The sequence below is a fragment of the Hemicordylus capensis genome, chromosome 4 (genome assembly GCF_027244095.1).
Source record: "Hemicordylus capensis ecotype Gifberg chromosome 4, rHemCap1.1.pri, whole genome shotgun sequence".
Taxonomy (NCBI): domain Eukaryota; kingdom Metazoa; phylum Chordata; class Lepidosauria; order Squamata; family Cordylidae; genus Hemicordylus; species Hemicordylus capensis.
This window is the reverse complement of record NC_069660.1, coordinates 302904583-302932579: the sequence shown is the minus strand read 5'-3', so window position 1 is coordinate 302932579 and position 27997 is coordinate 302904583. Positions and strand designations below refer to the sequence as shown.

The 27997-nt window shown below is 43.7% G+C and overlaps 1 protein-coding gene across 18 annotated transcripts in view; it reads left to right on the top strand.

Moving 5' to 3' along the window:
• The window catches only part of MTSS1 (MTSS I-BAR domain containing 1), a 184612-nt gene that overhangs the window by 125330 nt on the left and 31285 nt on the right, over positions 1–27997 (top strand). For 11 of the 18 annotated variants that reach the window (XM_053244858.1, XM_053244849.1, XM_053244852.1 and 8 more), the window contains 4 exons: positions 12088–12172; positions 12951–13042; positions 15199–15273; positions 22486–22497. In XM_053244858.1, the coding sequence (XP_053100833.1) occupies positions 12088–12172; positions 12951–13042; positions 15199–15273; positions 22486–22497 (264 nt within the window). The remainder of the gene's footprint in view (positions 1–12087; positions 12173–12950; positions 13043–15198; positions 15274–22485; positions 22498–27997) is intronic. The other 7 variants (XM_053244866.1, XM_053244857.1, XM_053244862.1 and 4 more) reach the window with 1 other exon arrangement.

The window sequence follows — 27997 nt, the reverse complement described above, 5'->3', positions numbered from 1 at the left end:
TTCAGCTTTAGGGTTGTGTTCAGTAGCAGATGGACAGATTGAGTGCAACAATTATTTTGCAAAGGAAGTGCCCCTGATTTCTGCTCAGATGAAACTAAATCTTTGTGTTTTTCTATAAGACAAAATCCTTAGATTGTTAGGAAGAGTTTATTGTTGGCCAAAAGAAGTTACCGCTCAGTGTACATTTAAGTCAGATAAAAATCCAAGTTTGTTTTATTTGGAAAATGTGTGATATCTATCTATCTATCTATCTATCTATCTATCTATCTATCTATCTATCATATTTTTATACCGCCTGATATGTAAATCTCTAGGCGAAATGTGATAGGACCTAACTGTACAGTTCTAGTTTTAATATCCTGCTGCTTCATTTTTCTCATCCTCTTTTGCTGTTTTGTCTGACTAGGTTGTGATCTCCTCTGCAGGGATCTGATTTCTTATTCTACTTTTGTTTTGTTCTTCTTCCAGTAAATAATTTAGGAAATATTAGACACAATATCAATATGTCTAGTGTAAATATGAGATCCTAACATAGCCTGTTTCAACAGTAGGGCTAAGAAACAAATATAAAATATTGCACAAAAACTTGGTAGTCTGATCAAAATGCCTTAAGGTACTAAACCCCCAGCCTACCTGTTTGAACCTAGCCCAAAAGGCAGGGTAGATGGGTTGGACAAAGCTTCTGAAAGATCCTCTGTCACTGTCAGGTTTCCAAGGAGACAGGATTCCATAGGTGTGGTGCAGCCTCACCTCTCTATACACTCTTGCTGCTTGAAGTGAACATGGCACATACACAATGTCGTAATGTTAATAGAATGCTCTTCTAAGAATGTGACGAGGAATGATGTACAGAAGGGTCATTTTAGGTGCAGTGAAAGTTCACTCCTTAACCTATCCTAATTCTGTGGCACAAGGATGTTGAACTGGGTCGAGAGGTAATTAAGTGGCCCTTCTGGGATCTAGAGAATGCCCATCTTCCCTCGAATGACACTTGAAACCTTCAGGAACCAATCCTGAGCAATATAGTAATCATCTACAGCCCTACATCTATAGAGCATTAGAAACTATGGGAGTGTGTTGTTTGATTTAATTTGTTTAAATTGCAAGGCAGTTCCCAATAATTAAAATAACAAAATGGATAAAAAACATTAGGAACAGTAAATAAAAATGCATCAAAGAAAACAAAGGACTAGCAAAATGCCCCCCAGCCCCTTCCCCCAGTCTTTAAAATAGCATCATCAAACAAACATTTTAAAAAGGCTGGACAATGAAAATGTCTTAGCTTGGTGCCTATGGCTCAATAAACCAGGTGCCAGGTGAGCAGTCTGAAAAACGTGGGATACAGCTACAGCAATTGCCTTCTTTCTGATCAGTCTGCATCTACTCTAATGGCAGGGGAGCCTGCAGAAGAGCTTCGGATAGTGATCTTATTAGACGAGTAGTTTTACTTAAGATGTGTGTTTCTGCATGCGGGGGTCTGTAGCTTTAAGAGACACTCAATTCTCATGGGAGGCGCCAGGTAAAATTAAAGGAGTCCCATACGGACATAAGATGGAAAACAGGGGAGGCAGGTGTCTAATGTAGCAAACCCATTGTTAATGTGAGAATCTGGCACAATAGCACTAAATCAAAGAGTTCCCTGTGGGAATAGTTAATTAATTCTAAGCAGCAGGTGAATCTTTCAAAGCAGTTTCCTCTAAAGCTATAATCTAGATTCCAAGTGTGTACAGCCGAGCCCTTAGTGTCAAGGTCAAAAGCCCCTGAGTCTAACCTGATGAATTCCTGTTTGTCTTATTAATAGACAATTTAGTGGCAATAGATGATAAACCAGCTGTGCATTCCCCAGAACAAAGGTGGTTGAGGTCTACTGAGCAGAATCGACTGAAGATGTTGTTGTTTAACTTCCTGGGATGAAGTCAGCTCATTATTTCCTGAATCATCTGATCTGGGCAATTTTAGGTCCTGTTGAGTGAACGTCAGCCATCCTGGGTCTAGAAAAATACCCAAAGCAAGGGGGATATGTTGGCTTTCATGTACACAGAGGAAACTTAATGACTGTTTCAACAAATTATTTTATTAGTATAGTAAGGACTTTTTGTACATAATGTAATACTGTGTCTGTCCATTGAAGAGATGGATTTACAGCAGAGATGCATACAGAGCCATACTTCAGGGGGTCCCAAACTTGATTCTCTAGATGATGTGGGACTACAGTCCTCATCATCCACAGCCACAACAGCCAAAAGCCCTTGGGAGTTTTAGTTCAACATCATCTGGGGATCCAAGGTTGTGAACCCTTGTCAATACTGTAAGTCAGAAGTCATTAGTTCTCCTGTGTATGGTAGGAGAATGATAAATGGTGGTCCACAATTCTCAGCTTGCCTTGGTGGACAAACCAAACACGGTGGTCACCATGACCCTCTCCATTCCCTTGCCCCCTGACTTTCTGCTGTGCCTGCACATGTGGCTAGGGGCCGTCTCTGGCTCAGTTACACAGCTAAGATTAACCAAGGTTGTATTCAGCAGAAACCAGGCCCTGAAACCATTGTTTGAGCTGGGATTCAGATTCTGGGTTATAGAGCTCTGTTTAATCTCAGTAGCAGTTAACGTAAAATGAAAAGTGTGCGGTCAAGTCGGTGTCGACTCCTGGCAACCACAGAGCCCTGTGGTTGTCTTTGGTAGAATACAGGAGGTGTAGGTGCTGATAAATTACTTAGCTGTGGCTGAGGGGAGAATTTCATCCTGGGAAGTGAGGGGATATGGATTCCTGAGCCATGCCTTTGCTGACCCTACAGTGCAGTGGTCTGTCCTTTTGTGTGTGCAAATAAAGCAACAGTTGATTAAGAGATGATTTATTTATTACATGTAAATCCTGACTCTCCTTCATGATTAAACTTGGCAGAGTACATACGATTCCCAGGTGGTTTCCCATCCAAGCATTGGCTAGACCTCCATAGCTTCATCAAGGTTGCTGGAACATGAACATTTACGTATGTGAATATCAGAAGCAGCCTTCTTCTAATGAGTCAGACCAGTCATCTAGTTCAGTGTTGTCTTCATTGACTGGCAGCAGCTCTCCAAGATTTCAAACAGAGGTCTTTCCCAGCCCTAACTGGAAGTGCCAGGGATTGAACCTGGGACCTTCTGTGTGCAGAGCATGTGCCTCTTCCACTGAGCTCTAGCCCCCTCCCCTTTCCCACCTTGGACTTGGAAGTCCAAAGAAGTCAAAAATTCTGACTCAGAATTTCTCAACCAGCACATCTAACTCCTGGCTTTAAAGTTGACGACAAAAGACAATACACAGCATTATATTAAAATGTATGCACTAATTCATTTGTGATCAGATTTTTCTAGTGGCTTTTGTGGTCTCAGATCATCCAAGAAGTAAAGATAACTTGCTTTTTTGTACCTTGCTTGGGAGGGGGCAGGTTTTGTAACTCTTTGTCCTCGTTCTTTTCATGACAGGTGGCCCATTGCAGCTTTCCCATTGATGTCAGACTTGTGTACCAAATTCTTGGGCTTATGAGGCTTAAGGAGCCAGCTGCTCCCTCTGGGGGTGCAGGGGTAAAGGGGAGGGCAGGCAACGCTGTAACAAAACTAGGGAAGTTAAGTGGCTTTAGTGATCATGGAATCATATTCCCTGTGAAATCCCCCCCCCCCGTCACCCAAAGGAAAAGTGCCAGCGAATGAATATAATTATGTTTTTGATGTTTGCACAGTTGTAATACACTTTGCTAAATTATGGAAATCAGGCATTGATGGTGCTGCCAATTCTGCTTTTGGAATTCCTTCCTTGGGGCCAAGTCGAACACTTGGTGGACCTCATGGGTGCTCTGTGCGCTTTCTTTAAATAACCCATGCACACTCTCTCAGGACTGCCCTTTGGTCCCGTGACAGCTCTTCCAGTCTCTGCCTTTCCTTTGGCCTCCTGCTCTGATCCCCGGATGGGCCATTGCCAAATGCCCTCCTTCCTCTCTTCCAGCTTGCATGTTTGCAGCCCACTGGTCTCACCACTCAATCCCAGTTAGGACTGCTTCTTGCTGAACTGGTAGCATGAGGTGCAGGCAAGAAGACCACTACTGGGTTAGATAAAGGGTCCTTCAGTGCCGTAATTCCAGATTCTCAAAGTGGCTGGCCAGATGTTTCCAGGAGGTCCACAACCTGGATGGACTTTCTGGAGGTCCGTCCTTGTCTGATTTTTCTTCAGCATTTGATATTCTGGAGATTTGAACTTGAGTCTCCTTGATTCAAGTTCCACACTCTACGCACTGCACCTTACCAAGTTTTACTTGAATGTTCTGGTGTCAAAAGCCTGCTTGCGAATCAGTCGCTCGCTGCATATATTATACATATTCTTACTTCTCTGTTGCAATAAATTGGGGAAATCTCAACTGCCTTATTGCAAAGTGGGAACAATCTGTCAAATGTATGTGTAATAATTGGATAAAGCTGTTATGAATGTGAATAGCCCACATGCACTTTTTTCTAAAGAAATTGTGACTGAAAAATAACACATTATGCTTCATTTAAAAAAAAAAATGTTTGAACGATCCGTCTACAGATACAAATAGAATGAAAACAAATTAAGAGCTAGGGTGTTTTCTGTTGAAACAAGGAAGGAAAGGGGAAACACACACATTCAGGAGGAGTGGAGGATTCCAGAAGCAAAATGCCTCTATTATGCTCTCACAAGCAGAAATGTCAGGTGCTGGGATATTTGGGAGTCAAGTATTAATGCAAGTGGGAAGGACAGACAGCTGGTGTCCAGCATAATCCTTGTTCTGCCATATCTGCATGTCTTCAGATGATATTTATCTTGTGTTTGTGTGCTGCTGCATTGTCTGTCTCTGTTCTTTCCATCTGTTGCACTTATTTTCTATATTTGCTGTGGGTGATAAGAGATGGTGGGGAATTATGGGTGATAGAAGATATGGAGAGGTGGAAAAGAGAAATGAGACTTGTCCTTTTGAACTATGGACTTCCATTGCTGGGCCTTGAGGTAAATCTTAGATATTCTGACTGAGCTACTCCTGTTAAGCTGCAGATAACTAAAGCTGTCAACAAAGTGAGAAAAATATTGCAAAGTGGGATCAAGTATTTAAGTGTTTAAAACTAGGGTTGTCAACAGCTTATCTTTAGTTGATTTAATCACCTGTCTGTTAACCAATTTAACTATTTAAATAAGTGTGCTTATTACTAATTCCTCACCGCCTTGAGAAATAAGAGTTATATTTTAATAGTAAGTTTAAGGTTAAGCATAAACTGTTTTAAATACATTTTTGTTCCCATGTGAACGCATATGAACCAAAATGGCCTTGGAAAATATGAGTGACCTGTATGATCAAGTAAATGTTTCTGCTTATTGATCTGTTCATTAAAGATTGTGTGTGTGTGTGTGTGTGTGTGTGTTTTGCATTAATATTTTGTCTACAGTTTTACCTGGCTATAGGTAGACTTGCTCTTTGAAGAATAAGTAACCTAATCTCCTAAAACCATCTTCTAAAATTGTCTTGAAAGCTATAAAATAGAGGTTGAGAAAATATGGCCAATACCTAGGAGCTAGCATAAAATAATTGGAATCCACCCCAATCTAAATCTGAAAAAATGATCTATTGAAATAACTGGAAATTTGTCCTGAAGGATGGGGGGAGTTGTCAGTATGTGTATGAATGTGAATATCTTATTTATTCATTCATTAAGGTTCTGTACTACCCACTTGGGTTATCTCTAGGCAATTTACAAAAAATTTGAAATCAACAATTTAAACAATAAAATTAAAACAAAATATTCCAACACCAAATGCCTGGTTTAAAAGGTATGTCTTCAAGGCCCTTTTAAAACCGGGAGAGAGGTCAAACCGGGCATTTCTGCAGGGAGTACATTCCAAAGTTTGGGGTGGCAACTGAGAAGGCCCAACGCCAAGTTCCTGCCAGACAAGCTGGCAGCAAATGCAGGCAGACCTCAGCAGATGATCTTAATAAGCAATGGGGTTCGTGGAAAAGATGTTGCTTCCTGAGAGAGTGTCATCAGTTTAGCTGGCAGCTTTTTGGAGGCTTCTTGACAATACTGTGAAAAGAAAGATAAAGGACTGATTGTGTTCTGTTTTCAGAGCAGTTAGTCACAGAGAAACTTTACAGATAGCTACCTACCTACCTACCTTTCTTGCCTGTGACATTGAGAGGAAGATGTGCAAGCTTCGTGGATCCAGTGTGTCTGTTGAGGTTTGGCTGTGGCATTGAGAGGAAGATGTGCAAGCATCATCAGTGTGCCTATTGAGGTTTGGCTGTCTTTGCTGAAAACAGATGGGATGCAAAGAGAGGCATACAGCAGTAGCAGCCAGCCATTTTGGCAAATATACCATGAAGCAACCCTGTTCCAGTGTACACCATCAGGCACATGCAGTTGTCCATGCCTAGGTGTAGTTTTGCCTTTAGCCTGCTGAGCATGCAGGCCTGTTGGTATGCCACAGCTAGACCTTTGGGCTCTCATGCTCCCGTCCAAGAGTGCCACAGACTCCTGCCACCAGAGGCATTCGTGCCAAGCATTGGCTGCTTTGCAGCATGTTTAGCAGACTGTGTTTTAGGGCCTTTTCTTAGGTTTCTCGTTTGAAAACCCAACACACTCAGGAGGCACCCCATTTCTGAAGGTCTGTGCAAACGCAGTGGTGGATCTAGAGTCGGGGTCATCATGAGACCTGTACACTCTTTGGGGGGGGGGGATGTACTGAGAACAACTGCACTCTAACTTGCATAAATGGTGTATACTGTTGATTTAGCAGGGGGAGAGCAACTGGCCCTATCCACCCCCAGCACAGTACCCCTCCAGTGACTGTTGCTGGTGTCTTGTCTTATGTTTCTTTTTAGATTGTGAGCCTTTTGGGGACAGGGAGCCATCTTCGTTAGTTTCTCTATGTAAAGCACTTTGGAAACTTGTGTTGAAAAATGGTATATAAATATTTTTTTTGGTTGTTGTTGTTATTACTGTATTTACCTGAATCCAAGTCTATATTCTCTCCCCCCCCCCCCCCAGTCTTTTAATATTAGAAATCAGGAGGTCAGGACTCAGAAGTTGAGAGTCCTGTTCCTTTTGAGTAAATGCAAGTAAATGCAGGAATAATCTGTATTTAACCTCTGCTTTTTAAGGGGGTCGTCTTAAATTCAGAGTCGTCTTTGATTCAGGTAAATATGGTATGTGCAACTTGTTTGCCTTGCAGCTTCTAGTCGTAGGGAGAGGTGAAGAGTCATGGAGGGCATTGTCGGGATTAACTGGGACTCGAATCAGGAACCGTCTGGTCTGTGTGCTGATGCTCAAAGATGTCAGATGGAGGAAGAAGAAGCTGTATTTTCCTCCCAGGTCTCAGCATGGCTCCTCACCTCCTGTGTATACACACTTCTGTGCCAGGCCTGAGTCATTGCCCTGGTTTGTATGGCTCTCTGCTATCTGCCTTGGGCTCAGCGCCAACAGGCACTCATGGTCCACACTAAACCCTTCACTTGCACATTGTACAGTGGTCCCTCGACTTATGTAAATAATCCATTCCGAACGCATGTTCGGAGGTCGAAATTTTCATAAGTCGAGGAGCGCACCACGGAAGTCTGAAAACATTCGTAATTCGAGGAAGCCGCATCTAAACATTCGTAGGTCGAGTAAGCTGAATCTAAACCGGCAACTACTTCCGGTCTTTTTTGTCGCTCGTAACTCGAAAACAACGTAAGTCGAGTAGTTCATAGGTCGAGGGATTACTGTATCTTGTAACATGGTCTCTTGTTCCCAACCTTGGTTCCCCAGATACTGTTGGACTACAGCTCCCATCATCCCCAGCCACTGGGGGTGATGGGAGTTGTAGTCAAGCATCTGGGGTCCAAAGGTTTAGAGCCCTTGCCGTAACTCATCAGATCAAATTCATGCTTAGATGTATTTTTGTCTCCCTCCCTTCTCTCTTGCCTCTAATTAGGGCCTTAGCAACATTAGTTTTCAAAAGAGAGTTTTGGATGCACAGCCACTTAATTGCAGCAAACCTGCTTTGATGAGAAAATTAGGTTTTATCTCGCTCACCCCCACCCTCTCCCTGTGCTGCGGCAGATGCCTGCTCATTTGGAACAAGAGACAATTCAGTTTAGGTGTACGTGCACGGATGCCTCTTGCCCCGTTCTGTAGGTTGCCTGCCTGTGTGTCCATTAATGCCCTGCTGTGTTTCAAGATGGCAGCCGCCTCTTAAATGTGAGAAGGCTTTGAGGGGCAGAACAAAGCTCACGGCAGCTTGCACAGAATGGGGTGGCTGCTGTGTTTGCTTCACGGTGCTCCAGGAAGCCTTTCTTTGGTGTCAGAAAAACACACATCTCTTTTAACGGAAAGCTGCTGTGATTAGACCTGGGGCTGGGTTCTATTTGAAGATCCTTACGGCAAGTCCTCTGAAGTGTGACTGAGAGAGTGTGCTGGTGGGGGTTGCATGCTGAGGGGCAGTTCACACTGGCTGTTTCAGTCATATACACTGCAGAAACAGGCCTTGGGGTTGGGCAGTCACCATGCAGGGAGCCAGGGCATAGGTACATATCTACACAAAGAAGCCCCAGTCATGTGCTCTGGCATAATTTCTATTCAAGTAACCCATGCACCTAAGCTTACATGCTCTGGTTCCCATTGAAGAATATGGTGAATAAGCCAAAAGCCACTTAATGGCACAGCAGGGAATTGACTTGACTAGCAAGCCAGAGGTTGCCAGTTCAAATCCCTGCTGGTATGTTTCCCAGACTATGGGAAACGCCTATATTGGGCAGTATTGATAAAGGAAGATGCTGAAAGGCATCATCTCATACTGCACAGGAGATGGCAATGGTAACCCCCTCCTGTATTCTACCAAAGACAGCCACAGGGCTCTGTGGGCGCCAGGAATCGACACTGACTCGATGGTACACTTGACCTTTTATCTTTTGAACAAGCCTAAGGCCTGTTCATTCAACATACATACTGAATGTCATAGCCATGTGTAAATGGTCCAGAAGGGTGCAACAAAAATGGATAGACTGGGATCCAGTGGTCCCTCTAATTTTTTTCATCTCCGTGCGGAATGAGTTTTGTTCTGGGCGGCAATATCAAGGCACTGTGTGCGCACATGCATGCATTCAGAGTAGGGCCTTCCTGATTCAACCTGAGCGGGATCTAAAATTAATTGAGCGTGTGCACACGCCTTAGAGGGAACAGTGCTGGGATCCCAGTGGCAGCATGTACAGGTTACACATGCACTTTTATTTATTTATTTATTTATTTATTTATTTATTTTTCACATTTATATCCCACTCTTCCTCCAAGGAGCCCAGAGTGGTGTACTACATACTTGAGTTTCTCCTCACAACAACCCTGTGAAGTAGGTTCGGCTGAGAGAGACGTGACTGGCCCAGAGTCACCCAGCTAGTTTCATGGCTGAATGGGGATTTGAACGCGGGTCTCCCCCGTCCTAGTCCAGCACTCTAACCACTACACCACACTGGCTCTTACGTGCCATTTCCGTAGTCTTTTCGGGAAGACCCCCTTGCTGCTCTTGAAACTCAACAAAATTCAGCAAGCACTTTAGAGGCTACACAGAAGACACTTCAAAAGCGTGCCTTATCTCCAGCCTGCTGCTTTTATTTAAACTTGGGAGTTTACAGACCTGCTTGGGAATTCTCTGGGGAAACCTTCTGAAAGACTTAATGTATTTGAAGCGTTTAAAATAACCTGGCATGGGGAAAGTAACGAGGTGGTGGTGGTGGTGGGTGCGGCTTTGGTCTGACATTCAAATGACTAGAACTTGGGATCAGCCCATAAAATTAGTTCTGTCCTACTAATTTTACATAATGGTTATGGAATTCATTGCCTCAGGATTTGTGATGACCATTAGCGTAGCTGGCTTCAGAAGAAGACTGGATGAATTCATGGAGGGGATAGGTCTATTGATCTTTGAGGCACAATGGCTAAGAACTGAACTTCCAAATTCAGGAGCAGGATAGTTCTGATTGATGGTGCTAAGGGCTGTGCTGGTCTTGGACCGTAATAAAGATGATTGATTGATTGGAGGGTTGCCATATTCAAGCTTCCCAAATCTGTGTGGCCAAATTTGCATATTATGCGACAACTAATTCGCATTTTATTTGACAGATTTGTATACTTCCCCCCCTTCTCTGCCCTGCTTCCCCCCCTTCTCTGCCCTGCTATGCTGTGATCGGATCCAGAGTAAAATCCGGGCAGTGCCTTAGAAATCTGTGTAAATTCCCTTGCTAACTGGGCAAAGAGGCACCTTTTTAACGTGGTGATTCTCTTTATTGAGCAGGGGGAGAGTAACTGGCCCTATCCACCCCCAGCACAGTACCTCCAGTGACTGTTGCTGGTGTCTATCTTGTTTCTTTTAGATTGTGAGCCCTTTGGGGACAGGGAGCCATCTGATTGATTGATTGCTTGATTGATTAATTCTCTCTGTAAATCGCTTTGGAAACTTTTGTTGAAAAGCAGTATATAAATATTTGTTGTACTAGTAGGACTACTACTACAGAATCCGGGTAGAATTTAGCACCCGGGTAGAGGACCCCAAATCCGGGGGCTATCCTAAATTCTGGGGGACATGGTAGCCCTAATTGGTGCTAAGATCAAACCAAAAGGAGATGCCGATGTTGTCTTCATCATGACTAAATTTCCCTGAGTACTTTTGGCTCGTCCAGTGTTGGAAGCAGGTTTGATTCCTGTGATCCAGTGAGGCAGTTACATTTTTTTCTTTATAAACAGTGCCATCTACTGGTAGTTGGAATAGTCTGGAATCTGATATACAGGTTTAATGGTGCTTGGATATATCGCCGTTATGGGCGGGCGGGGGGCGCACTGTCTCATTGCTTCTCTTCCTCCCACCCTCAACATGGAGCAGCTGAATGATTTAGATGTAATCAGTCACTCTGGAAAAATAAATGTTAGCAGCTTTCAAGGGTGCTGCTGTTAGCTCTGGTCCTTATCCCAGGAAGCTGCTTTCATGGATGACTAAACTGAACATGAGTCACCTTCTGTAAAAGCATCTTTGTAAACATGGAGGTGGACTCCTTGGTGGTAGTCCTTTTGAGGAGACCCTCTCTGTTCCCTTTGCCATAGTAGAGATGTAGATTGCGATTCTGTATTTTGAATGGATTTAACATGCTTGACACCCATCTTCCTCCCTGTCCCTCTTCTTACACTTGGGACATTTAAAGCATTAGGTTTGTTGTTTCCTGGGGTGAGCTGAGAGGAGACTTACAAGCCTAGATTTCCACATCAGTCTGCATTGCAAGGGGACCAGTGAGTTCCTTGGCTTGGGGGGCGGGGGAAGTGATTTATGAATCCACACTAAGTCGGAAGCTTCTATATGTCTGTTAATACAAGGTCTAAGCTAAGCTCCTGATGTTTAAGCTAAGCTGCCTGCTTTCTTAGTTGTCAGCTTCTGTAACTCACAGATGTGAAATGCCCTTCCAGGGGGGGGGTCTACTTGGCTCTGTGTGTCTTCAGTGTTAAGCTTTGACAAGGGCCATTTTAGATGACCCAACAAACCATGATTTGCTGGGAAATGAACACAACTCAAAGCCTGTGTGTCCAATGTCATTTTCTTACTGCAGGGCTGTTCAACTTTGGTCCTCCTGCAGATGTTAGCCTACAACTCCCACAATCCCTGGTTATTGGCCACTGTGGCTGGGGATTATTGGAGTTGTAGTCCAAAAACAGCTGGTGGGGGGAAGTTGAGCAGGCCGGTCTTATTGTCTTTGCCAGTCATATCAAACTCAAATGAGTTGGAAGGCCAGCTACCCTGCTCATCAGATGCCAAAAGCCAGCCCGTGCTTTTTCACTTAAAAATGTGAATTATGCCTGAATTTGGTATGCAACCATCCAATTCTTATGTTCCATTAGAGCTCTGTCAGACTGATTGTGTGGCTTGCTGTACCAGCCATTGGTGATTAAGCCCTAAATGTATCTGTGTGTTAGCCTTGGAGTCTGTTATTTTTGTGAAGTCAGGTAGGAGTGCTATGACCACAATGGGATAAGTTTCATGGAAAGCCTGTTCTTAGAAGCCTTCTGAATAAATCCATTTTCTTCTTTCAGGTGCTACCAGAGAAATCGGTTCTGCTCTGACCAGAATGTGCATGAGGCACAGGAGCATCGAGTCCAAACTCAGACAGTTTTCAAGGTGAGTAAGGCCATGTCACTGAGCCGACAAAGTTTGGAAATAGCTCTTCATTAGCTCCTGGATGTCGGTCAAGATGTAATTGGTACACAACCCCTTTCAATGAAGAGCACATTAAGTTGTTTACTGGGGCTGGCTTCCAGCTAACCTTTGACTTTCTGTTGCTGGGAACACCCTTTCCTTTTCTCTTACCAAACAAGTTGGGCTTTGTAGAAATGAAGGATTCAGCTGCCCACCCTGAGAGCTGGACTTGCCAACTCAAGCCTCTTTACACACTCAGAATTCCTGTCCCTGGCATTGCTGTAGCTCAGCAGTGAGTGAACAGTGCCAGAGGGCAGGACTTCCAATATTGAGAACTTGGGCTGCAGTTAGCAAAGCAAATGTTTTACTGGGCCTGTTCCAGTATCCGGTAACTCCTAGAGTGAATGTGAGGGCTCCTGTGTATCAGGGAGTCCCCGGGTCAAACTTAGATTCTGCCACAACTTTAGTAGGTGGCTGTTGGCAAGTCACCATCTTTCAGCCTTGATACTGTCACCCCCAACCCCACCTGTAATGTGAAGACCCTAATGCAAACCTCCCTTGCTAGATTGTAACAGTTTACGGAGATAAAGGATGTGAAGTGCTTTGAACAATCTAAAGTGTTTTTGTAAGTGCTAAATAATTACTATTGACTATGAAAAGATGTCAGCGCATTCTCCTGTATAACAGGTTTAGAGTAGATTCAGATCGATTTTTCTCCGGCAGGATTTCATTCTTCTTTGTGTTTTCTCAACAAAATTAGTGCTTTAATTGACTGTCTGATAAACCCACTTCAAGAGCAGATGGAAGAGTGGAAGAAAGTGGCCAATCAACTGGATAAAGACCATGCAAAAGGTAGTTATGTTGGGGAAAAGGAGGGTGGTCAGAAATTGCTGAATAATTTGGGTGTTTATTTCCCCCCAAGAACCCCAGTTCTCTTTTGTGCTTTGTGCTCAGGAAATGAGCATTATCCTAGCAATCCCGGTAGTAGTAGTAGTGATGGCTATCAGATGCTGGTAAAAAGTAGCACTGGTTCCCTCTTAACCGCTGAGATTAGATGGATTGTGGTTTTATATACTCCCTTTGCTGCATCCCCTCCCATCCTCTGTGTATATTCCTTTCTCTTTCCCTAACCATGGTTACATATTGTGTTGGAACAATGTTGACCATGGTTAAGGCTACCCTAATTTATCATTTAACCAAGATTCGACAGCAAGGGCAGGTGTAGTTGTCACATGGAAACATGGTTAAATGTCCGTTTCATGCAACCTAGCTTCAGGAGAGGATGCTCCCCAATTTCGTTGCCCACACACGAGTTGGAAGAATTTTTACTTCCAACTGAGATGAGGAACAAGCAAAGATTGGTCATTATATTTGAATTGACTGATATTGGTTTATTCAATGCACTTACTTGAAATAGAGATGTAATGCTTGTTTCAAATGTTGCAGTTTATTTAATGTTTTGCATTGCAGTTTATTTCATGTAAGTAGGTTAGAATAAACCAAGATTGGTTGGTTTGGACTATCACAACTGATCTTAGTTTTGTTTCCAACTTGAGCTGAGATTGAGCTCGACTTGCATGCAAGCAAGAAAAGAGCGTGTGTGCTCCTGAGGCTGGAAATGGGGTTGTAGCTCAGTGTTAGAGCATCTGTTTTGCATTCAGAAGATCCCAGGTTCAATCCCGGACATCCCCAGGTAGGGCTGGAAAAGCCCCTTGTCTCATAAAACCTTGGAGAACTGCTGCCAGTCAGTGTAGACCAGGGATTCTCAACATTGGGCCCCCAGATGTTCTTGGACTTCAACTCCCATAAACCCCAACCAAAGGCCACTGGGGCTGGGGATTATGGGAGTTGAAGTCCAACAACATCTGGGGACTCAGTGTTGAGAATCCCTGGTGTAGACAATACTGAATTAGATGAAGCAAGGGTCTAACTCTGTGTAAGGCAGCTTCCTATATTCCTTTGACATGTTGCACAAAACCAGCACAACTATGGTTGCATGTGACTTCTGAACCTGCCCCCTAGTTTAAAGTTCATTTCAAATACTGGTCAATCAAGAACCTTGGTTAGTCAATAGTGGGCAATAGTTGTGTCTGTATAACAGTTACCGGTGCGTAAAGCTTTCTCTCTTGCTGTAACGGATATTACGTGCCTAGTAAATTTTAAATGTATGGATCATACCTCAGTAGTAGATGACTTACTTTCCGTCCAGAAGTTCCAGTTCTCTGTCCGGTCAGTGTGTAGTGTAGGCTATACTGAGCTAGACAATACAAAGTTGGATGGACCTGTGGTGTGACTCGGTATAACGCAGTTTCATTTATGTTCCTAAGTCTTGAGTGTGTACATTTGTTGTGGATGGTTCACACTTAAGAATGCAGGCTTCCTTTTTTCAAGGAGGTGGTGAACAAACACATGGCACTTTATTCCCCCTTGTAAGTTGATGATTAAATTTTGTAATGGAAATTGTGATATGCCTTCCTGAAAATTTACCTTCCTTTTTGCTTCCCTATAGGGATGACTTAGATATAACTTTTTTAAAAATTGAATTTTAGAAATATAAATGATGGTGGGGAAGCCCCTTCATTCTTCTGTAGAAGTGTAATCTTGGACTATAATCTTTGTTACAAATATAGTTCTGTGCAGCAGTGCATGCACAGCCTTCAAAAATGGTTGAGGATGGGAATGAGATGGCTTTTTGTATCCAGTTGTGCTTCATCGTGCAAATGAACCTGCATCTTTTCTGCTTGACTAGAAGATGGGTTTACATGAGTCACACTTCATTGTTTTTCCTTCTCCTCTAATTTTCTGCACACTGTTTCATGCTAAATTTCAAGGTTACTATGAAACACATTGGGGTATTTTTCTTCTCAAGGTGCTTTTAAATAGTTGTCTTCTAGACACTCCCAGTTTGGCTTGCATTTCTATTATCAGACATAGCCTGCTCTTTTAATGAAACCTACTATAATGTACACATAAAAATGTGTTGATATACAGACTGTGTCTCTCTTTAGAATACAAAAAAGCCCGCCAGGAGATTAAAAAGAAATCTTCCGACACGCTGAAACTACAGAAGAAAGCAAAGAAAGGTAAATTTTCCCATGTTTTTCTTTACTCGGTGATGTGCTCTGAAGAATCCATGCTTGGATATTAGTGACAAGTTGTGATCATGTGACTGTATGCATAAATATTTATCTGATGTGTGGATAGGGTTCTTTCCCTCCCATTGCCTCATCTAGTGTCTACCCTGGAGCTTTTCACTGCAAAATGTCTTAACGTTTGAAAAATGTCACCCTTTTCTAAATCTAAACCACTTCTGGTCCATGTGCAGCTTCTTCTGTCCAGCTACTGTAACACCCTTTGTCTGCCTACACACCCTTTCTGGCCAGACTGTGAGGTGCTATTGCATATTTTGAGAGTTGTGGGCACAAGATTTGCAACAAGTTCCAAGGCCTGCTCTTGGATTTCTTCAAAAACTAAAAAAGCAGGTTATTTTCAGAGCATTTGTTGTGATTAATTTGTGTGTTACATCTTGGCATTAACAGCAGTATAGATGCTCCTGAGGAATAATCTCATATGGTGGTCCTCCCATGTGCATGTGCACGCACACACTTTTGGTAGGCCTATTGGTCTTATACCTGAGGTTACCACACTTCAGTTTCAGGATTCCCAATGGGGTCACAAGCCATAATTCTGGGGAAACAAGCATAAGACACTTAAAGCCTTATTGACAACACAAGACAGGGTAATAGAACACCACAAAGAAACACAAACTCTCTCTCTCTCTCTCTCTCTCTCTCTCTCTTTCTCTCTCTCTCTCTCTCTCACATGCACACACACATTCAGTTTGGGAGCATTGTATTACTACTGCATTGGCATGCACACTTGAACTCACTACTATAAAATGTTTTTGTTCAACTAATAAAACATCTAAGCATCAGGTTTATTAAGACTTTTTTTTAAAAAGTGACTTGCTTTATGATAAAGTCTTTTTGCTAAGATAAAAAAGCCTTTATGTTGCAGCATATATGTTGTTATGGTACTACAAAAATTGTTGAAAAACAAGCCATTCTGTTAAGTGCACTCTAGCAATTACATTAAAACATTATGTTGTTCCAACTGCTCTGTGTTCTATCCCTAAGCAGTATAATTCCTCCAGTCACTGCTGTTTGGCTGTTATAATATGAGTTCATTTGTATTGAGCAAGAGGAGGATTGGATAATCATAAGGCGGTAAAAGTAGTTCTTTTGTGTGGATTCACAAATTTCCAAATTTCAGCCATTGATATAATTCAGAAATTGCAATAGTTAAGGGACAGGCTTCCCAGTAAAACCATACTGCTGTTTCCTTAGGGTTTGGAACAGGAAAGGTGTGAGAGAAAATGAATTAATGAGTTATGGGGTAGAGAATAGAAGCAACTCCATGTAGTGGGCACTGATCTGAAATGGCTTGTATATACTAATTCCAGCCTGAGTTGACGTAATGACCAAGGACCGGAGTGTTGCAGTAGAGCAGAGTGACCACTGACCCTTACAGTTATTGATGAGCATATTTCAGAGCATTAGGAGAAAGGTGGTTGGAGCGGAGCCTTTCTTTAGCAGCTAGTAGGATTGTTCTTTTCTGGTCTTGTTTCATCAGCATATCTTTAAAGTGAATGAAGCTTATCTTTAAATGGTGGCACTGAAATGGAAGTCTTGATTCTTCTTTAAAGCAGCTGAGCTGACATCCAAACCAAAGCTGCACCAGTGCATGAGGGGTTGGGGCAATTTTCAGTTACCTCCCTTCCGCAGCTACCTATGTGACATGCAACTATATCCCTGAGGGGTCCCCCAACCACCAGGGACATAGTTTTGTGAGACACAGGCAGCAGCAGAGGGAAGGGCAGATGATTGAAAATCACCTCTTGCATAATGGGAAATGATGGTGCATTGACACAGTGTTAGTCTGGATGTCAGCCAATAGTTATATAAATTTCAAAGAATTGACAGACCTGAATGATAACTATAGTGACAACTTCTTTTAAACCTTTCATGTAAATTGCATCTATAAAAGTTAAAAAGTAGAAATATCTTTTGGGGTTTTGCTTTTGGGAATTTGAGCTTGCTTACTTCATTAGAAGCCTGAGATTGAGGGTAGACAAGCACCAGGACACAAAGTTCTTCCTTGTTGCTTAACTATCAACTATCTGACCCATTCATATCGTGCATCAGGCAGAGAAACAGTGTTCATTTAGGCCCTGTGACCTCTTGAATCTTGTTGAGTTGAATAGAGAACTAAAAAATAGACCCTAGGAAGAAAGTGTAAAATATAGAATGGGCAGAGATGAAAGCATCATTTGGGATTTTGGCAAAGAATTCCTCTGTGTCGTGTGTGTGTGTGTGTGTGTGTGTGTGTGTGTGTGTGTGTGTGTGTATGCATGCGTACACGCACCCACACACATACACATCTCATTATGGTTGAATTTTGAGAAGTTTTGACAAAATTTATTCTTGAAAAATGTTTGCAACTGTGTGTTGCTGGGCTTCTGATCTCTCCAGCCCTGTTTTTCTCTGACAGCATTTTAAATGCATTTGTACCATTATAAAAGGACAAAATCCTTTTATACAGGACTTTTCATACAAAGCTTGGGCAATACAGTCCCCTCTCATACCATTAGAAAGGAGATGTGCTGACAGTGTGCCCCGTGGGAGGTCCTCTGTGCCTGACCTGGCACGTCCCTTTATTGTGTGAATGGTGGCAGTTCATCCAAAAGGCTCCTTTACACATGCTCTAAATACTTGTTTTAAAGAAGTATTTGGGGCATGTACAGAGGGGGCGTTTGGATGAACAGCTCCCCCCTCCCCATGATAGAGGAACATGCCAAGATGTCTGCAGAGGACTTCCTGACAGGTGCACTGTCAGCATGTTCCTTTCCTAATTTTGTGGGTGGGGAGGGCAATGTGAACGGCACCCTTCTGTCCGCGTAGGGAACAACCCATTGCCAACTGTAGTTGTTCCAGTGGTTGGTAACTGTTTAGGCTTCAGACACTTCTCTGGGAGTGGTTTTGTTGATTAATTCTCATTGTTTCACACATTCATAGCTGTGGTCATCATTCTGGCTGATGCTGGACAAGCAGGATTGGTAGAAGTGAAAAGTTTCATAGCAGGAAGTTCCTCTTTTACCAGGAGCCTTTCCAGATTGGCAGCTTTGGTGCAGGAGGAAGTGGTCCAACATCGGATGACCTAGGACAAGAGTAGTCAAAATGGAAATAAGTTTGTTCAGGCATAATTTGGACTAAAAGCTGGGGCTATTCATATTCCTATATCTTATGAAGTTTGGCTATGGTTCCTTAGGGTTTTTTTCCAAGCAGGGATTGTTCATAGCATGCTCTTTCTGCCATCCTTCTGGGCGCTTTCCAGATTAGAACCTGCAACGGGGTCACGTCGGATCTTGGAAGTGTGCTGTCACACTCCCTGCGTTGTGACACCGCAGTCCCTACGGCAGGGTGCCATTCACATTGCCTTGTCTCTAATCTGTTCGCTGCGATATAGAACTAGGATGCCATATATCAGCGTAAGTAAGTTGCTGCAAGACTGCTCCCCCTGCTGTTTATGCCTGGAAAGCGCCCTGGTCCGTTTTTGGCCAATGGGGTTGCAGAGGAGGTGGGCATCCCAACTCCTCTTTCCTATTCAAGTGCGCAGGTGGAGAAGGCATGTCTGGTAGAAACCCTATATTCTTTTAAACCTTTGCAATTTTTTTTTTTTTTTTTACAAATCATATAAATTTGTAAATATTTCTTTTTCTTTAAAGAAAATTTTTCTTTAAAGAAAAATGCTGTGGATCTTGCACAAGGTTGCCATGTTTATCTGTAGCCAGCTTCAAGATTGGTCAATGGAAAATTAGGAAAAAAGTAAGTTTGGAAGGGCAGGCCATGGAGCTCTGAAACAGGCACAGTTGTAGCACAGGACTCTGTGTATTACATTTGAGCTGATTAGTCAACTGGTAGATTTTTAATTTTTTTTAGACGGAGGATATTTCACTTTTTTTGTTTTTGATTCCCCGTTGATCTTGCACAAGACTGCAATCAGGCCCCAGGTGGCTGGCTTGCACAAGATCGATGGAGCAATAAAAAACAAAAAAAGTGAAGCACCCTCTCTGTCTAAAAGATCTATTCAAATTCAATCGATTGACCCATCAGCTTCAAATTTAATACACAGTCCTGCGATCCTGTGCTACAACTGTCCTTGGTTTCAGAGCTCCATGGCCAGTCCTTCCCAACTTATGACCCCACCCCCGTAATTTTCCATTGAACTATGTTTAAAAACAAACTTGTAGCTGGCTATAGAGACATGTGGAAGCCTTGCACAAGACCCACAAAACCTGATTTTTTTTAAAAAGAGCCAGTCTTTTCAGGAAAGAAGAATTTTAAAAATTAAAGGAAAAAATAGAAATTAATGAACAGAAGTTGACTCCAGGGCACAGGAAACAAGTCTGCACAGAGTGCTATCATGTCAGCAGACACTCGACAAAACCATGCTCTCGTCTCATCTCGATCCGCTTTAGCTGTGGGGTCTCTCCACACATCAGAATCATACTCCGCAGAATGACAGAGTACCCCAGGAAAATGTTTTTAGAAAGTGCAACTATTTCTGAATGCAGATACTCAGAATTAAGCTGCATTCATAAAGATAAAACCTGAATAATTATGCTTGCCATATGAACAGTACCTTGCTATCTCAGTACAGAATCTGGGCTAAATCCCGCTCTCATAAGAACATACCCCAAGCCTCGGTGTGCAAAAGCACTGTAAAAGCCCCAGGTGCTATTTGGCTATTACTTCAGGTGCTCAGAGCAGTGTACAGAAGCGCCATTATTTTGGACAATTCAGGGAAAACTGAAGCATAGGAGCAGGAAATAAATTTCCCCTCAAGTTGGAGACTCTGATGACAACATGATTTCACCTCCAATTTATATGTGGGTTTCAGTAGGTATTCAGTAGCCATCCTCCACTTCTGGTTTTATGCTAACCGTGGTGGCAAAAGGGTATATAGCCGCCCCACACCAGCATTTTTTAAAGCAGCGCTGGAGGGGGAAACACATGGGGGAGGTAAAAGCTCCCTCCCTGCAACTTAAAGTTGCCCCTGCATTCAAACCTGTTCAGACACGGGGGTTCCGAACCTGTTCGGCGTTCCTTGGATTTCTGTCTCAAAGGAATCTCTGGCTTTTGCACTTCTTGCTTTATAGGGGGAAAGCAAATGAATAAACCAAGGAGAACCTGCATTTGTTTAAATACTGTCTGCATAAAGCATATCAGATAAAACTGGCTTTCTGTTTCATAACCAACCCTAAGAACACAAATGAAATGTTATTGGAATATAAAACACTTTGAGCAGCAAATGATGCATAAATAATATCCATCTTTGATATTTTGGCTCTTTGAACCATTAAACAAGATTCGTTGTAGTTAAGTCTCATGGTTTTGGATACTTGATCTCTAGGAATGTCTGTTTTATAGGTACTGGCAATGGGGGACCTTTTCATAAATTAAGGAAAACATTTACACAGTGGATGTGCATGTTTCAATATTTCCTTTTTTGTTGTAAAAAAAAAATCTATTTGTGAACCTGGGTTGTCCCTTTAAAAAAGAAAAAAATAAGATATCTTTCCTGAGGGATTACAGTTCTTCTTGTGTGTCTAAGGAAATGAGAGGCTATTGGCATCTTTTATGGCTGACTATAATTAGAGATGTGCAAGCCGGCTCAACTCGAGAGGTTTGGGTTGGGCTGAACCAGGTTGAGAATCACCGGTAGAGGGAAATCTGGTAACTTTGTTACTTTGTTCACACACCCTTTACCAGTAAAGTGGGGGACCAGGGGGCTTAGTTAAAGGGTGTTGGGGTGCATGGGGAGTGCTCTTTTACCTTAAAGTTGGTGCCACCATTGACTGTAGCTGCATTCGGTGTGGGTGGGTGTGGTGGCGGCAGTCTCCTCCCCCTCGCCAGAGCAGGCAGGACTGGTTTGGGCCCCTATGCATGCATGGAGATAAAAATATTTGCCTCCACGCATGTGCAGAGGCCATTTGCATGGCCTTGCAAGTCACACAAATGGCCTCTCCAGATGTGTGGAGGACTTTTTTTAACCTCCACACATGCATAGAGGCCTAACCGGCCCTTTCTGCTCCAGCAGGGACAGGGGTGAGCCGCCACCCACTCCAGAGGCCACCACACCCTCTGGCGGTGGCAACCTTTTAAGGTTAAAAAAAAAAAGTACTCCCCACCTGCCCCAACTCCATTTTTAAAAAGCCCCCTGGTCCCACCTTCCCCTTTGCTGGTACATGGGAATCCTTACTGGATTCCTCTTTGCAAGCAGAGCTTCAGCCAGCCCCCGCCCCCTGAACCGAGCTCGTTTTAAGTGTGCACATAGCCAGACCCTGTTTGGCCCAAGTCTGGTTCGAGGCAAACCAGGTATCCCAGTTTTGTTCACACACCTATACATGGCTATGCTGAAAGGGTACTTTTCAGACTCTGACAGTACTTGGGTGCTACAAGCATTTACAGACGTCAGATTTGCAGTATGAAATGGCAGTGTGTGACTCTTAGTAGTACAGCGTCTGTAATTTTAGGGTCACCAGCCAGTGTATATGTATAATACTGTGCATAGCATATATACAGAAGGTATACATTTATGTTCTGCTCAACATTTGAGAATGTCCATTCTCATTAAAATAAATGAAATTTCCAGTTCAGGTGGTGGTAGAAAGGATCCTTTAGATGTAATGCCAGTCTTTGCTTTAAAATACATCTAATGATTTTATGACAATTACTCCCACCCATAATATAGACATTTTTCTCTGAATATCCTACACAGCGAAAAGCTTCACAAACTTACCTAAAAATAAAAACTTTGAAGTGTTAGAGTATGCAAATTTGTGTAATTTAGTCTACTTGACTTTTTTGCTTGCAGAATGTGGTATTTTTATACAGAATTCCAACCTCACCTCCCAATCCCCAGTTTATATGCATATTCCAGAGTCTTGCAGCAGCAACAGAGAAGGCCCGTCCAACTGCAGATGAACCTCAATGAGCGATGGTGCTCATAGTGAAGAAGACGTTCTCTTAAACGTCTTCTGTTGGAAACGGTTAACATTTCAACCTTGTATGAAGTCGCAACATCAATGGAATCATTTTGTGTCTCTTCAAGCTAATAATGATGTATAATAAACAGTAGGAGGGCTAGAATGCTGGTTTTGACTTTTTGTTTTCCTTTCTTGTGTCAATTTTTTGTATCCTGCTATTTTCTCATCATGCTCACCTTCTCGACAGCTGAGGCGTTAGGTAAGTCTGAGCTGCACTGTATCCCTGGTGGCTGGTCGGTGGAATCCTTGCTGTGGCCTCTTAATGGATGTCTAATCTCCATTAGCTGCCTAGACTTTAATTTTGGGTTTTCAAACTTTGGCCTTGGAATCCAGGTGCAGGTGATGGGATCCATGTCCTCCTTAATCAGATGCGACCTGACGTTATTCAGTCGTGTCGTACCAGGACTCGGGCAGGGGGATGCAAGTGAGGGGAGAACCATTTTCCTTAGCATTGGCATCAGATTTCCTAGTTCTGCTCCAGGTTCTTCAGATACATCTGTTCTGGGGGCTTTTATACCCTGCCTTTCAATGTTAACTTTATACTTGAGGCAGATTAGAAATACAAATGTATATCCCAGCAAATACAAGTTAAAAATCCCCAGAAGCACCAGCAGTGCTGTGCAAGAGGGTCCCATATTAATCCTGCTTCTCTGGCAGCCTGGCATTCTGGCTCTGCAATGCAGTAGGAGCATTGACGCACTCAGTCCATCAGAGCAGAGATTTATGGCTGGGAGCAGGGGAACACAAGCGCCACTTACTCCCATTACTTTTTCATGGTATGCACAAAATAAAGTATCTCCACATGCTACCAGGCTAGAAAAGAGCTGGAACATGCAGGTTGCCATCACAATCCCATTCCTGTGAATGAAGTGATTTTACATGACCTTCAGTTGGACTGGGGCACCAGCAGACTTGCTGAGTTTTTGAAAACCTGTTCAACCATCTCTCGGAAGACCAATGTAAAACACACACTTTTTAAAAAATTAACACATTTTAAAGTCTAGAGCCTGAAACCCTTAGTGTCTTGTAAACCCTTGACTGTAAAAATCCCCCTTTCCTTAAATAAATAATGCATGCATTTTGTGCCTTGATTGATAACAAATCTACAAGCTACGTATATTGGGGACTGGTAAAAATATTTGCTCTTAATTGGAATGCGGTGCTTGTAGCAGTTGCCGAGGTCTCTTGTAGGTCCAGCTTTCAGGCCTGGGGGTTGCTGGTGGCAGCATGGCAGGAGTAGCGGCAGACCTTGCATTCTCTCTAATTGGGAAGGAGACCGAGGAGGAAGACGGAGCAACACAGAGCTTCCTCTGCTTGTGAGGAAGCTGCATACCCTGTCAATTACCAAGCTAGCGCAACAGAGCACTTAGCAGCTGTGCCCAGCCTGGTTTGAGGGACTGGAGTGTTGGTCTGGAAGCTTTGTGATCTGAGGCTGAGATCTTATTATGGCGCTGTGAAGCATTTCAGAGGCACAAAAGACAGGCCTTGTCCCCTGAGAAGGCTGCCAATTTTGACATTGGAAAAGGGGAAGGGGGAGCAGCAGAACTAGGGAAATTGCAAGGAATGAATGGGAGGAGAGTTGGTCTTTCAGTAGCATGCATGAATTGTCCCCTTCGCTAAGCAGGGTCTACCCTGGTGTGCATTTGAATGGGGGATTATGTGTGTGAACACTGTGAGATATCCTCCTTAGGGGATGGGGCTGCTCTGGGAAGAGCATCTAGGTTCCAAGTTAGGTTCCCTGGCATCTCCAAGATAGGGCTGGGAGAGACTCCTGCCTTGGAGAAGCCGCTGCCAGTCTGTGCAGACAATACTGAGCTAGATGGACCAATGGTCTGACTTGGTACGAGGGAGCTTCCTATTTTGCGTATGAGAACAAATGTAATTGCCTGTACTTGGGTTTGGTTAGAGTTGGGGGTAAGAATTAATGGAAACAGTGAGTTGTGAGCGGGGAACTGCAGGAAAGGAAAAGGCATTATGTGCACATTCAGGGAGCATGGGTGATTTAACAAGACCTGGGCTAATGAACTGCTGTGGTCAGTGTGTATGCAGGTCGGAGTCATCCTGTGTGCCGAAGGGGTGTACAGTAATAACCTTTGCGGTTGACTGACAGTATGAACCTCTGGACAGGCCAGACTTGTTCTGGCAGCTTAATCTCTTGCTCTTCTGTGGTCAACAGAGCAGGACCTTTCACTTGCTGCAGCTTCCAACTTCTGCAGGGTGCTTTCCAGACTAGACCCTACAACGGGGTCAGGACATATCTCGGAAGTGTGCTTCCACACTTCCTGCGTCCTGACACCGCAGTCCCTACGCAGACAGCAGGGTGCCGTTCACATTTTCAATGCCTTGTTTCGAATTTAATTGCTGCGATATAGAGCTAGGACGTCGTACATCCGGTGTGGAAAAGTTGCTGTTTTTTCGGGTTGTTAGTTGTTGCGAGGCTGCTCCCCCTGTTGTTTACATTTCAAATGCAAATTGCCCGAACGGAGGCATTTTGCTGCTGATGAGCAGCTAGTCTGGAAAGCGCCCTGGCCAAGTTGCTAGTCTTAGCTCCAGCTGCTGACCATGGAAGTCCTGAGGCTATACTGTACTCTCCAGACTGATAGTTGGGAGGTTGCCCACAGTTCTTGCCTTGCCCAGGCGTATGGCACTCATCCTAGTAGTTTGGATGCCTTCCCTGTATGTAATTAATAAGAATAAGAATAATAAACTTTGTTAGCTGCCCCATAACAAATTGTTCCCTGCGTGGCTCACAACAGAGGATTAAAACACACAATAAAAACACATAACATATTAAATAACAGACAAAAATAGGTGAAAAGAAAATACAAAATACAATACAAAGCAGCTTAAAAGAACTCATTTTAAAATTGGTTACAATTGGATCAAAATGTATAAAAAATTAAATTTAAAAGGCCTGAATGAACAAAAAGGTCTTTACCTGGCATCTAAAAGAACAAAGTGGGAAAGCTATTCCATAAATGGGGTGCAACCACTGAAAAGGCCTTCTCCCCGGTAGCCACCACATTGTTTGGCAGGGGCACCAGGAGGAGGGCCTCCAAAGAAGATCTTAAGGTATGGGTAGGGACATATGGGGCAAGGCACTCTCTCAGGTAACCTGGTGCCAAGCCATTTAGGACTTTAAAGGTTAAAACCAACACTTTGAATTCGGCCTGGAAATGGCCTGGGAATCAGTGCAGCTGATGAAGCACTGATGTAATATGATCAAAATGTCCAGTCCCAGTTAATAATCTTGCAGCCCTATTTTGTACCAGCTGCAGTTTCCAGACTGTTTTCAAAGGCAGCCTCACGTGCATCACAATGCAGTAATCTTAAACAAGAGGTTTCTAGAGCTTGAGCAACTGTGGCCTAAGCTATCTTTGTCCAGGTAAGGTCACAGTTGACGTATCAGCCGAAGCTGATAAAAGGCGCTCCGAGCCACAGAGGCCGCTTGAGCCAATAGTGACGGTGCTCAGTCATTGAGCCACCCCCAAGCTGCGGACCTGGTCTTTCTGAATGTAGAAGATAAGCATTGCCCATGTGTGTGAGTGAGTGATTAGGCAAAATGTAGGGGAAGAGTGACAGGTGTGTGTGTGCCACCCTGTTGCATGGCATGTGTGCAATTGGTGCTGTGTGTGTGCACTGATAAAACAGCCTTCCTGTGGGATATGGCAATTCACCACCCATCCTGCATGAAAGTAAAGGGGAAAGTAGGTCCTGAGCAATCGGGGTCAGTTACAGAACCAGATCCCTACTGCAAAGAATGCACCATCATGAAGTTAGATTGCATTAAGAGCCACAGAGGTATTTAGCGTCTTTCTGGCCTGCATTCTGAGGATTCTTGGACCATAGGTTTGAGCCTTCTGCCTCAGTGAGCTCCTGGTTGCACTCGTATGGCAACTCTCGCCATTTGTTGAAGTAGGTTTAAGTATTTAACTCAGATTTACCGTCTTGAAGTAAAAACTTCCGCCACGCACAGTTGCACTTGACTAACCAGACACATCTTAGCCATTCTCGGAATCTGAGCTCTTAATTTCCTCTCACAGTTCGAATGACAGCTGGCATTTCTTGTGCTGGGCAGGTCTAGCCTTGCAAAGAGCAAGAAACCTTCCGTGGGTTGGAGGTTAAAAGAGTTAAGGGGCTATAGTTCCAGCATAAACAATGACATAAATAGTATAGGCTCCAGGTTTTTTTGAGGAGCAGGGGAGTTTTGGGATGCCACGATCCAGACAGCCCCATAACTGTCGCATAGAGTGGGGATGAATGCATGCTCGGTGATGGAAGGGGTTACATAGACTAGAATCCCCTGCATCATAGCAGGATATGCTGGGTTCCGTCCTTACTTTGTGCAGAGTTTGGCAAAGTTGAAGACAACACTCCCTGTCTCTGGCCTGGATGGAACTTGTGCCAAGTGAGAACCAAGATGGCAGGACTGGTTTCTGATGGCTGAGCCTCTTAATGGATCAGGGCTCTGCTGCTGACTTCATTGACCTTTTCTGCTGGCCATGCCTTAAACAGGGAGGGGGAAGCAACGGTAGGTTGACCCTGTTGGGCTGAAATGAAGAAGCAGCCACGTGTGCTGGGCCCACAACACAAAAGCCGAAATCATCTTCTGCTAGCCAGGCTCTTCCCCTCTTGGGCAGTGGGCTTCCAGGCACAGGGTGGGTGGGGGCCCCTTGGCCCCCGCCCCCCAGCAGCTGACGGGTGATGCACTGCTCGTAGGCCTCTCAGCCAGCAAGAGCATCATTCAAGTGCTCCACCAGAGAAGGCAATAGGCCATGAGTCTGCACCCTGTTGCCAGCCATGTCCCTGGTGCAACATGTTGAAAGAACACCCATACATCACGTCAGGGTGTGCAGCCAGTAATGGGGCACAGTGTGCCTCCCATTGCCCTCTCCCAGCCTACAGATTATGGGCCCCATTGGCTGGGTGCTTTGCTGCTTCCTTTCTCTCCCCGGGCAGGCAACAAAGTTGCCCATCCTTCCATCTTGTCCCAGGGCTGCCTACAACCTTGTTGCACTCCTGTGGACTTCCCCTTCTATTCTTGGAGAAGGAACCTCCATGTTTAGAGGCAGTATACCACTGAACACCAGCTGCTGAAGTGCAACAGTGGGAAGGGGCTGTTGTTTTCGTGCTTTGCTTTGTGGGCTTTATGGGGAGCCTCTGGTTGTCCGCTGTGGGAAGTAAGATGTTGGACTCGACTGCCACTCAGTGTAGGCAGTACTGAGCTTGATGGACCAATGATCTGACTCTGTACAAAGCAGCTGCCTATATGTATATATCCAGCAGAGGCTGCTCTTATGTTTGTGATTCTTGGCAGACTACTTTAGCATATAGCTTTTGGACTTAAAAACATCAGCTGCACCTGTTAAGCTTCGCTCATTTCAGCAGGATTTTCTTTGCAGTCATCATTCTGCAGAAGTAATAGAAGAAGAGAGTGTGTGTGTCAAATGCATCTAAAAGGCTATGAGCTTCAACCACATTAAAATCAAGATGTATTTTTTAAAAATCAACAAACTTCCTAAATAAACCTTTAGAAACAGCACTCGGGTTTATCGTGACGCATTTGCTGTAGTGTTCGATCACTTTGAAAATCCTAAAGAGAAATGTACTGCTTTAATCAGCTGCTGTTTCATGCCAGCTTCGATTTATTGATGCCGCTTTAGAATAACTTCTCCAGGGAACCACATCAACTTCAGTAT